This window comes from Drechmeria coniospora, chromosome 01 (genome assembly GCF_001625195.1).
Source record: "Drechmeria coniospora strain ARSEF 6962 chromosome 01, whole genome shotgun sequence".
In the NCBI taxonomy this organism is placed as follows: domain Eukaryota; kingdom Fungi; phylum Ascomycota; class Sordariomycetes; order Hypocreales; family Ophiocordycipitaceae; genus Drechmeria; species Drechmeria coniospora.
The window spans coordinates 974,011-987,576 of NC_054389.1; the positions used below are offsets into that span (position 1 = coordinate 974,011).

A 13,566-nucleotide genomic window follows, 5' to 3' on the forward strand; every position below is an offset into this window, starting at 1 on the left:
TCTGCTACTGCTTTGACTTTACTAGGGTCCATCCGGATATATCCTGGTGATAGTTTGTATCCCAAGAACTTAATTTACTGTCGATAGAATTTGCATTTATCCTTTTCGACTAGTAGCTTAGCGTCTTGTAGCTTCCTTAAGACCTTATATACGTATTGTTTATATTGCTTTAGGTCTTTTGAGAAGATTAGAATATCATCGAGGTAAACAACAACAAAGTCATCAATATATTCCTTAAGGACCTCGTTAATCATTGCTTGAAGTTGTTAAAATACTGGTATTTATACTAGTAAGACTACCTAAATAGGATACTATCCTATTGTTACTAGTAGTACTACTACTAGTAAAGATGCTGTACTATACTGCGAGTATTAGTAAGCATACCGAGTTGACCAATAGTATACAACATACTACTTCTCCGAACTACCACTCGGAACGACTGACGGCAGTACTACTGCCGGCCAACTCACTACTACAATACAACTTGTATACGTAGTAGCCAGTCGACCACAGGAGCCAATTGATCGGAATGACAATTGCCGCTCTCCCAGTCGCTACTAGCTATTGCCAGCCTACAGTACTCCTGCGGGCAATCAAACTATTGTACGACCGAAACGGCGATCAAACCATTGTACGACCAAATAGGCGATCAAACTATTGTGCGACCGAATGGGTAATTAAACCATTGTGCGACCAAACGGACGATCAAACTATAGTGTAACTGCGCAGCCACAATCTGGACCTACACGGTACTACTCTGTAGGCATAAAATAGCCGTACTTCCCTTGCACTTTAAGTAGAAGAATAATTGCATTCGTTTGTATAATTCGGTACTACCAATTGTGCACTCTTGCCCAGTTACTAACTGGCACCCCTTATACTGTTACTAACAGCCTGATTGATTCCCTGGTCCGTACGATATACTTCCACTACCCCTACTGCTTGCGCATCCAAATTGCAAGACTTACACTTACCATTATACTTACACTTATACTTACCCTTACACTTACACTTTTACTTACACTTATACTTACATCCACTCTTATACTTACACTTACACTTACACTTATACTTACCCTTACACTTATACTTATACTTATACTTTTACTTACACTTACACCCACACTTACACTTACACTTATACTTACCCTTACACTTATACTTATACTTATACTTTTACTTACACTTACACCCACACTTACACTTACACTTACACTTTTACTTACCCTTACACTTACACCCACACTTGCACTTATACCTACTCTTACTCTTATTTTACTATTTCTTTTTCTCTTCTTCTTACTTTTACTATTATTTTACTATTTCTTTTATCTTTTTCTTACTTTTACTATTACCTTCTTTTTCTTTTACCTATTTCCTTTACTTTTTCTATTCTTTTATTCTAATCTTCTTTTTTACTTTTACTATTACTTAACTTTATTATACAATCTTATTATTTTATTCTTCCTCTCTTTTTATTCCTCTATTTTACTATTTTTATACTTCTACTTATAATTCCCTTATTTTTATACTTTATATTTCTACTTTTACTTTCCCTATATCTTTACTTTTACTTACCTAATCCCTTTACTTATAATTACCTTATACTTATATTTCTTCTTTTTTTTATATACTTATCCTCTTTTATACCCCTACCTTTACTATCTTTTATCCTATTATTATTCTTATATATATATATTTCCTTTTTTATATTTATTTTAATCCTATACTCTTATTTTTCTTATTTTTATTCTCTTTTTTATTTACTTATCCTCTTTATACTCCTACCTTTACTATTCTTTATCCTATTATTACTCTTATATATATTTATCTCCTTTTTTATATTTATTTTAATCCTATACCCTTATTTTTCTTATTTTTATTCTCTTTCTTTATCCACTTATCCTCTTTTATACCCCTATCTTTACCACCTTTTATCTTATTATTCCTCTTTTATAATACTATATGTATTCCTTTTTATACTTATCCTAATTCTATACCCTTATTTTTCTTATTCTTATTTTATTTCTTTTCCTTACTTATATACTTATATACTTATATATATATTAATATTTACTTTAATACCTATACCTATTTATATTCTTCTTATTCCTCTTAATCCATTTATACTATTCCTATTTATTTTAATCCTTTATTTTATAACTTTATAACTTAAACTATTTCTCCTCTTTACTACTTTATAAAATTTATTTTATATATATACTTTACCCTACCTTATACTCTTACTCTTACCCTATATATATTTACTTTTACTTACCCTATATATTTATTATAAATCCCTACTTTTACTAACCCTATATATCTACTCTATATCTCTACTTTTACCTACCCTATATTTAACCCTTCTTACTCTCTATACCTCTACTTTTATTTATACTATATATTTAACCCTACTTACCCTATACTATTACTTTTAAAAACCCTTTTTATAATACTACACCTACCCTATATATTTAACTCTACTTATCCTATACTATTATACTTATACTTACATATATATACACATACATATATACAAATACTTACATACATACTTATACTTATACTTATACTTACTCATACTTATACTTATACTTATACTTATACTTTCACTTACACTTACACTTATACTTTCACTTACACTTACACCCATACTTACCCTTATACCTACACCTACACTTATACCTACACCTACACTTACCCTTATACTTACACCTACACTTATACCCACACTTACACTTACACTTTCACTTACACTTACACTTACACTTATCCTTACACTTATACCTACACTTACATTTACACTTATACTTTCACTTACACTTATACCTACACTTACCCTTACACTTATACCTATACTTACACCCATACTTACACTTACACTTTCACTTACACTTACACCTACACTTACACTTATACACACACTCACCCTTATCCTCACACTTACACTTACACTTATACCAATACTTACACTTATACTTACACCTACACTTACACTTACACCTACTCTTACACTTATACTTACACTTTCACTTACACTTACACTCACTCACACCCACACACACTCACTTACACATATACACACACACACACATATACACACACACAAATACTTACACACACACTCACCCTTACCCTTACACTTACACTTACACTTATACCAACACTTACACATTTACTTACACTTACAGTTACAGTTACACTCACTCTTACACTTACACTTACCCTCACACTTACACTTACACCTACACTTACACTCACACTTACCCTACACTAATTCACACACTCACTCACATACACATACACACACATACAAATACTTACACACATACTCATCCTTACCCTTACACTTATACTTACACTTATACCAACACTTACACTTACACTTACACCTACACTTACACTTACACCTACTCTTACACTTATACTTACACTTACACTTACACTTACACTTACACTTACTCACACCCACACACACTTACTTACATACATACACACATACACACATATACACACACACAAATACTTACACACACACTCACCCTTACCCTCACACTTACACTTACACTTATACCAACACTTACACATTTACTTACACTTACAGTTACAATTACACCCACTCTTATACTTACACTTACCCTCACACTTACACTTACACTTACACTTACACTTACACTTACACTTACCCTACACTAACTCACACACTCACTCACATACACATACACATACATACAAATACTTACACACATACTCACCCTTACCCTCATACTTACACTTACACTAACACCAACACTTATACTTACACTTACACTTACACTTTCACTTACACTTACACTTACCCTCACACTTACACTTACACTTACACTTACACTTACACTCACACCTACACTTACACTTACACCCACTTATACACACACTTACACATACACTTACACTTACACTTACACTTACACTTACACTTACACTTATACTTACACTTACTTACATACACACATACACTTATATACACACTCACCTTTACCCTTACACTTACACTCACTTACACATATACACATACATACACACACACACATACACACACACATATACACATACACACAAATACTTACACACACACTCACCCTTACCCTCACACTCACACTTACACTCACACCCACACTTACACTTACACTTACTCTTACTCTTATCTTACACTTACACTTACACCTACACTTATACTTACACCTACTCTTATACTTATACTTACCCTTACACGTAAAAAAGCCGCGCTACATAACAGCTAGCAAGATTAAATAGCCTAAGTAAAATCTTCAAACGCCTACGCTACATAAATACCCATTCCTGGCTATACTATTTAGTTCCTTGCAGTATAAATAAACCCCCTAAGCAAACTCCAACAGTACCCTAGCCGCAACACGATTTGCTTTAATACAGGGTCGCCCCCCAATACTTACAGTCTTCCCTAGCCAAATCCAATAGTCATACTCCGTATTAAATACCTTACCGAAATACTGTAATAGCCAAGCATCGCGCCTAGCGCTTTTCTACATACCGTAGCAGGCCGGGAGGACTATATCGCGGTACCAACACTCCTCTAGCCCTTGTCCTTCTACAGTAGCTGTAGGGTCGGCTCTAGGGCAAATAGACTGCGGTTGGTAGTAACGCTAGCAGACAAGATACTTCTGGATCCACTTCTTGCCTTTATGCTCCTCTTGGAATTACCTCTTTGTATTAATCCAATCCCAACGCTATATACAGCCCGCCCTATAATGCTCGAAGTTACGCTTACTTATCCGACAGTACAGACAGCAGCTAAGCATTGCCTTAAGGTCTCTTTCGTACTGGTTGAGCTCTGCTTCCGATATCCGGTCTTGACGCAAGACCTCTGCAGGACCGGTATACTGCATTGTACTAGTACTAGTACTAGTACTAGTAGTAATAGTAGAGGTATTAGTAGTAGTAGGGGGGGTAGGAAGTTGGGGCTGCTGCTGGAGCTACTGCTAGGGCTGCCGTAACGGTAGGGAGAATACTGTACTCTCTGGTCGGCGTTCGGTCTAATGATATGGGCAGACGCTATAGAGCTCGTCCCCTTACATACACCACTTCCAGTACTGCTTTTCTTTAAGGAACTGGCTTATAACGCCACAAGAGCAGTATAGCTGTAAGAGGTATAGCTGGATTGCCTTTTCGTCTTCCCCCTCTACCCTATCTGCCTCCAAGGTTGGGGGTTCCCATACTGCACTTATAAGCGTAATAGACTTTACTGCTTGACCACCTCGCCCGGCCCGCCCTGACTCTTGCGAAAGGTCCGTTATACGGCGCGGGGCACCAATGTAGAAAACATAGCGTACGTATGGGTAGTTAAATCCAAAGCCTAATGCTGAGGTAGCAACAATTGTAGTTGCTGCAGCAATAGTAGCAGCCGTAGTCGTACTAGTAGTCGTACCAGTAGTCGTACTAGTACTCGTACCAGTAGTCGTACCAGTAGTCGTACTAGCAGTCGTACCAGTAGTCGTACTAGCAGTCGTACCAGTAGTCGTACCAGTAGTTATACTAGTAGTCGTACCAGTAGTCGTACCAGTAGTCGTACCTGGGTATAGCCAACGCTCAATTATAGCAGCCTTCTCGTCTACTGTACCCGAATCCCCTGTAAACTCTTGGCACTCTAATAATCCGGCTACCTCGGAGACCTGGTCCTTTGTCTAGCAGTATACAATAATCCGGTCGCGACTGCTATTAAAGAATTCATCTATACAGCAGTACTGTATTAGATTAGCCGCCCAGGACTGTAGGGAACCCCGTTTGTTTTGGCGTAAAACGGTATACTGTATATTTGGCCGGTCTGTTGATGCCCGGATAACCCGTGGTTGCATAAGCTTATTGTGCTGAATAAATGTCTGAAGGAAACATAGCGGTAGGGTTACCGTTAACCAGACTGTTTGTATTGCAATGTTCCGTACAAACCAGCCAAGTTGGACCATCGATCTTCTGTAGTTACTAGCCGTAATTGTTAAGTGACATTCGTTAATAACGATCCGGTCTAGCTGCTGACGGGTTTCCAGCCGGCTAACGTATTCCAGGAAGTCCTCTGTTGTAGCAGCCTCGGCAGAAATAAGTACAAGAGGCGCTGTCTTTGTTGTCCCTTGTAGCCAGATAACGTACCGGAGGCCAATAGTATTAAGGTAGGTACATATATCGTTTCGTAGTGCCACTGTAGGTAAAATAAGGACTGTTGTTCTAGCTCTATCTAGGGAAGCAGCAACAGTAACAATAAGTGTTTTCCTACATCTTGTACTAAGTACAACTATAGCCTGCTCGGCTGCCCGTAGACCTACTACTGTAAGAAGTCCTTCCCGTTGCCCGGGGCGTAGCTGGAGGGACGGGTCGTTCCGTAGACGACGGGCTACCGATAGAATACTAGCCTTGTCGGCTATTGGCCTTATACGGTACCTAGTCTTCTTGTGCAATAGTTATAGCCCTGTTGCTTCTGATATAGATTGTGGTTGCTTCCTTTACTGCTATAACTGTAAAAGTCTAAGTCGTTTGTCGATACCAAAAAGGGATTGCCAACTCTGCGATGCACAGTATGCACGGCCAAGTAGTGTACTTATAACCAGGGTCGTACTGCCGGCATAAGACTGGTTGAAAGTCCGGTAGCTGTAGTTACTAGCCTCGGCCATAACAATTAGGTCGGCTTTGTCTTCTACCTCTACTGCTGTAATATCTTGTAGATCAAAGTTTTCCTAATCCTTAGGACTAAATTTCTCCTTTGTAATAGATACTGCAGCCTAGCGCCACCAGGCAACCTGGAAGGAAGGAATCTCGGCCTGGGTACACGCCTTCTATAGGCACCGGGAAACAGTAGTATCTCTCCAAACCTGCCCCTTAAGATTAGACCACAAAAAAGGGGATAGTAATGCATTGGGGTTTTGTTGACGAAGGAATACCTATCGTAACGGCTGTATAATAGCAAGATAGGTAAGAAGTAGATCGCCAATAGGCTGGGGTAAAAAGTGGATATTATCCTTTTGTGCACCAGTTTGTTCAAGACTCTTATGGTACCGTACATAGAGCATAACAGTATTTTCCCATAGTAGAATACTTCGGCGCCGATCCGTATTAGTATACGTTATAAATAGTATCTCAGGGGCCCGTAAGGGGGGACATAGTAAGATATACATAAGAACAAGCATTCGTTAAAGGAATAATTGTACTTATGCCTTATAATTTGCAATAGCACGGGGACAAATTGAACTTCCGGAACCACTAGGGTTATCTTGTATAAATGCCTGTCGTTGGGATAGGTTCTGGAAGATATACTGTAGTAGGACCTGCTCTGTACCGCTTAGTACCTCGGCGTTCCGATTATCGGTACGCCAGTCACTCCCATAGTCCTTAACGTTAAGGTCATCATATAGCTTCTACGACTCAATAGGTACTATATCCCTCAATCCAAGTAGTAGGTCGTTATATAGTATTGTATATGCCTGTTGGTATTCTGAGACGAGGAGTTGGGAGACTTAGTCGAGACTTAGCCTTATGCCTTGGTAGTCAAAGGACTGGCCGTTAAGTAGCCAGCGGGCCTAGCTGCGTGAAAAAGCCGATTTGCATACAGTAAAGAGGTATACCCGCCATTAAAGCATATAACCAATAGGGGTCTCGGCTGCCGCATGGATCATACGTCGACAGAGGTTTTGCAGTAGGGCTGGGATCCCATTTTCGTTATCCTGCTTCTGAAAGCAAACAAAATCAAAGACAAGTAGTTATGCACACCAGATAAGGGCAGAAAGGTTACTATTATAGTTACCTGGATCTGCCCAAATAGATACCCTTGTATCCCCTAGGCCATCCCTAGTTATTCCATTCTTTTGGATTGATATCCGGCTAAGCATAGCACAAAAACTTAGGAGTAGGGATGCAAAGGGTACGCTTCCGATTTCCTAATAGATTAATGCAATATATAGCCTTCGTATAGCCTTCTTAACTATAGTATTGTCTTTTTCTTTATTCCCATTATAGTTACCGTTACTGTTGCCGTTACCGTTGCTGTTGCCGTTGCTGTTGCCGTTGCCGTTGCCGTTGCTGTTGCCGTTGCCGTTGCCGTTGCCGTTACCGTTGCTGTTGCCGTTGCTGTTGCCGTTACCGTTGCTGTTGCTGTTGCCGTTGCCGTTACTGTTGCTGTTGCTGTTGCCGTTGCTGTTGCTGTTGCTGATACTGTTGCTGTTGCTGTTGCCGTTGCTGTTGCTGTTGCTGTTGCTGTTGCTGTTACTGTTGCTGTTGCTGTTGCTGTTTTCCTATTCATCGTATATAGCTGTAATAACATCCAATATTGCTTCCTGCTGGGCTTGCGTTGGCTGGATTATATCCTTTGGCATTACCTGGCCACGCTCTTCCTGGCTACCTAGCCTTGTAAAGTGGCCGTCCTCGCTATACACAACGCGAAAGTAGTAGACAAGTAGCTGCTTTATCCTCCGGAAGTAGGTCGATAACGTAGACTGGTTCTTAAAGCTACGGAACGCAATAGTATTGCCCCGGGCGGCCGGCTGGCCGTCTGTAAAGTTACTGAGGATAGTAGCCCGTTGCTGTATAATCTTCTGACCCAGGCCCCGGTAGCTACAGACAGTATAAGCATTGCGAAGTACCTCTTCTGCTGCTTCCAAAATCTGTAGCAGTAGCCAGTCTTCTTCTTTATCACTACTACTGTTATATTTCTTCGTCCCAGGTAGTGTATACGACGATTGGATCTCTAAATCCTGTAGCCCCCGTAGGTGGTTGGGGAAACCCGTCATAACAAGCTACGGCTGCCGCTCCGTTCTAGCCGTCTCGTCGGTATCCGGTACGGTAGCTGCCTTTTCGTCTAGGTCCCTTGTTGCTTGCTGTATATCCTGCTTTAACGTGGCGAATAGGGCGTTTTCCTCTACCGATAACGATAATGGTACCCCTTGGCGTTGCTGCTGGTCCTGAACGATAAAGTAGTCAATCCTACCCTTTGCCGTAAAGTAGGTCTGTAGGCAGCAGGCCCGCTATAGGGGGTTACCTTCTGTGTGTTGTGCTCGTGTCTTGCCGTGCCTTGGTAGGTGGTCGTGCATTACAGCCAGCCGCCTTGTACAGAAGTCGCAGTCATCCCCGTTATTGCAGAGGTATCCAGGGAATGTAGCTAGGCCCTCAATAGGTACGCAGGTTATAGTCCGGCTTGGCCTATTATCTCGAAGTTCCTTTTCAGATCGGCATTTATAGCTTAGAAGGGAAGTAACCGTCGACTTTAGGTCTTGGCCGAGGAGTCGGTGCGGTTCTGCTCGGAGATGGCTTCTTATGGCCGTTTCCTTTGGCCCTATGCAGGTCCTGCATAGCTGGCATATAACGACTTGATAGCTTGCATCGTAAGAGAAGGTACCAAACCCCATTATAGTTATTGCTGTTGCTGTTGCTGTTGCTGTTGCTGTTGCTGTTGCTGTTGCTGTTGCTGTTGCTGTTGCTGTTGCCGTTACTGTTGCTGTTGCTGTTGCTGTTGCCGTTACTGTTGCTGTTGTTGTTACTGTTGCTGTTGCTGATCCCGATTGCTATTGCTGTTGCTAATTGCTGTTGCTTAGCTACAAGTACCTACTTATACGTTTGCAAGGCAATTGAAACAATCCAATTGAAATAATCCAACTGACCCAAGTACGTACGGATAGATAGAGTACTACTGTACTTACTCCAGTCTACTACAATTGACCCAAGCCAGTCTACTATTGGTCTGGCCCAGCTACCTTGATGGGAATTTTTTTTCAAGCCCCGCCCGCAAACCTACCAACACCAATACACCGCTACTTCCCCCCCCCCACCCCCCACCCACCCAACCATTGTCGTACCGAAATTTCCAAAATTCCCGACAAGAAAACTTTTACTGTTGGGGATTGTTTTGCCGCGCCCTGCGCACCCCTACGGCCAATGCGATGTAATATTCGCCGAACAATCTTTTCCGCCCGTACGGTCGTATTTTTCCCGACCCGCGCGGCCGCGTATTGGTTGATCTTTTTGACTGCACCTTTTTGACTCGACGATCCCGACCGCAAGTACCTTTTCGCGCGCGCGCCCCGCCAAACGGTACCTGCGCCGCTCCGCCCGCGTTAACGCGCCTAGGGTTTCCTTTTTGACTGAAAAAGCCGTTGAAATAATCCAGTATAAAACAGGACGCTGGTGTACGGTGGGTGGGTGCACTACTGCACAGTGCGAACACGTTGACGTATTGGCATCGTCTTGACAGCGAACACGTTGACGTATTGGCATCGTCGTGACAAACTACCGATCGACTTCACCGAACCACCATTCCACGTACGGCAAGTGATCGGCGGTCGAGCCGAAGATGGTGCCGACGTCCATTGTCGGAATTGTTGGATGGAAAGGACCGGTGTGGCCTCGCAGAGACCAAGGCCTGATGACGGTGGAGAGAGAAAAGTGTAGAAATTGGCTTGATTGCGCTGCTTGTCCGTTGGGTCTCCCTTTAATGCTGTACACGCAAGTACATGCACTACGTACCTAGCAGGATGAGGGGATGTTGGTGGGAGATACTGCCTACCTTAGTACCTAGTAATAACTAGGTACAGTACTCCGTACCTTAGTATGCGACTGCTAATTAATTACAGGGGGCACGATGCTGATGTAGCGAGTACGGTATGCCTAACGCCGCTGCCCGGCGTGCACCACTGCTTACAGTACTTTGTGCTCGCACTCATCACCAACGGGTGCGAACACGGTTGCCGTTCATCATGTGTCGTCGTTTTCTCATCCAATTCCATCGCGCGGGCAACGAAAGTGCGCATGTCGATGTTCAGTTGCAGCCTCAGACAGCATGGGATCTGTGATGCTGGTAGACCATGTTCTGCAATCACAACCACTGAGTACAGGTAGGTAATTATTACTTACGTGCAAGTACTTGCATACATGCCTAAGTTAGTACTTACATTGTGCTATTTGTACTCCATGACTGCAATTGCGGGTACTCCGTACATGGACTACAAGTAGTCGGTACCCAGTGGCAATTTTCGGGAAGCCGAGCGGCCTAATTCCCCGCCCCCATGGGGCGCTAAGCACAGTACTCCGTACTCCGTACAGGCCATCCGTTGGCCCCATTCTCGTTCGCTCCGTGCCTGACGGGACGGGTAGCAAGCGCAGCGGGTACAGCACGAAGTACTCTGTACATTGCTAACAAGTTGCGGAGTAAATACATGAATGTGCATGCACTGAAGCGCACCTACTTACTTACAGTACGGAGCACACCCAAGAGCACTTACTGTACAGTATAATTAACGTGCTGTACGCCTACTCGGCACACGCTCAACCGTCAGCGCACCAATACCAATGCTTCATACGCGGAGTACGAGAATTGGTACTAAGCGGGCACGCACATAAATACTGCAACTGGACAATGCCGCCGAGTCTTGTACCTTGCACAGAGTACGGAGTACAAATACTCGCCTTGTACGGAGTACAGTTCTAGCTAACGCCTGCTGATGATGGTACTTTAGTACTCTGTACCTGCAGGCCCGTTGTACTCGCTTTTGCCAGTTCCTGTACATGCAGAGTTACGAGGTTCCAGCCATGTAGGTACATGTACGGAGTACGGGGTACTTGCTTCATCGCTACAGTAGATACTTCACCGGCGGCTCTGCTCGATGCAACGGACGAGTCCTCGCCCGGCCGTTGAGCAATAATTTTACAAGTACATGTGCTTGGATGTCCTGTACTCCGTACTCTGTGCATATCATTGGCACAATCGGAATAGGGAAAAGTAAAGAGTTCGAATACGCTATAATATTCCAGAGTACTCCGTAATATGGGCAGTATGAGCACTAAAGGTACCTGTACCTACGCCTTTGTACAGAATTACACGTACTGTACTGGCACCAGGACGAACCGTGCCGACGCACATGGGGTATTAGCCCATGGCTAGGCGTGGGCTAGCGCAGGCACCAGGGACGGCAACGGTCGGCTTTGTCGCCACATCCCCCCCCGCTGGCTGGCCCTCTCCTCGAGTTGCTGCCGCTACTTCCTCCATCAGCTGTCTCGAGATCGACGCAGGCCATCATGAGAATACTCGCTTCGCGCCTGCACGGCCTGGTCCAAACGAGAGGCTTCGCGAGCTCTGCGCGTCGCCTCCACAATTATGGCTTCATAGGCCTCGGACAGATGGTCGGTTCAATTGGCCTCCCCGTCCCCGTCCAGTGCTCCAACCCCTGGCCCCTCCCGCTCGCGGCCATGAACGCCGACGGCCGACGGCGAGGCAAAGGAACCGCTGACCTGACACTGCGCAGGGCTACCAGATGGCCAAGAACCTCCAGTCGAAGCTCGCGCCGTCCGACAAGCTGTCCATCTTCGACATCAACACCGCCGCCGCCGAGGCGCTCGAGGCCGAGATGAAGGCCGTGCCGACCGGTGCGACCGTCGAGCTCGTGACGAGCGCCTCGGACGCCGCCTCGGACGCCGTGAGCGCCGCTTGAAATCCCTCGGGCGCGCTCGTCGCCGCTGACCGCGTCGCATGCAGGATACCGTCCTCACCGTCCTCCCCGAGCCCCAGCACGTCGAGGCCGTCTTCCGCTCGATCCTCGGCAAGGGCCTGCCCAAGCGAGAACGCATCTTCATCGACTGCTCGACCATCGACCCATCGACCTCGCGCAAGGTCGCCGGCCACGTCGCCGCCGCCGGCCAGGGCATCTTTGTCGACGCGCCCATGTCCGGCGGCGTCGTCGGCGCCACCGCCGGCACCCTCACCTTCATGCTCGGCGCCGACGAGGGCGCGGTGCCACGGGTCGAGCCCGTGCTGCTGCGCATGGGTCGCAAGGTCCTGCACTGCGGCGACCAGGGCGCCGGCCTGTCCGCCAAGCTCGCCAACAACTACTTGCTCGCGCTGAGCAACATCGCCACCGCCGAGGCCATGAACCTCGGCATGCGCTGGGGGCTCGACCCCAAAACCCTCGCCGGCGTCATCAACGTGAGCACCGGCCGCTGCTGGCCGAGCGAGGTCAACAACCCGGTCCCGGGCGTCGTAGCCACCGCGCCCGCCGGCCGCGACTACAGCGGCGGCTTCGGCATCTCGCTCATGAAAAAGGACCTGCGGTTGGCCATGATGGCCGCCAAGGAGGTGGGCGCCAACATGGCGCTGGCCGACAAGGCCTTTGCCGTCTACGAGGATGCCGAGAAGCGGGACGAATGCAAGGCCCGCGACTTTTCTGTCGTCTATCGGTATTTGGGTGGAAAAGAGTCGTCGTAGCCATCTAGCTAGCTAGCTGTACGGAGTACAGGTAATGAAATAACTGGCAGAGGCGCGCCGGCCCCAAACGAAGCCAAAGTCGAAGGAGACCGAAGGAAACGGATGAAGCTCGTCGAACCACGCCGGTTTCATGCCACGAGGCGGTGCCGTGCCAGTCGTTTATTTATTTACCACCCGAGCCGTCGGCCTTCGGACCGGACGCCTCGTGAAAGCCGCCGGCGGGGAGGGGGGCTGCCCGAGCTTTAATCCCCTTCCGGCCGGGTGTGAGTCGGGATTCGGGCCACGGACCCGCTCGCGACCGGCGGTGTTTGTCCACG

The 13,566-nt window shown here is 45.4% G+C and overlaps 1 protein-coding gene across 1 annotated transcript; it reads left to right on the forward strand.

The window, feature by feature from the left end:
* Positions 1-12,066: 12,066 nt before the first annotated feature.
* Positions 12,067-13,249, forward strand: DCS_00242 (uncharacterized protein; the record flags this gene model as incomplete). The annotated part of the gene is made up of 3 exons (XM_040797581.1): positions 12,067-12,171; positions 12,294-12,464; positions 12,524-13,249. 3 exons carry the CDS (start codon positions 12,067-12,069, stop codon positions 13,247-13,249), a joined length of 1,002 nt encoding a protein of 333 aa, XP_040658464.1.
* Positions 13,250-13,566: the final 317 nt, after the last annotated feature.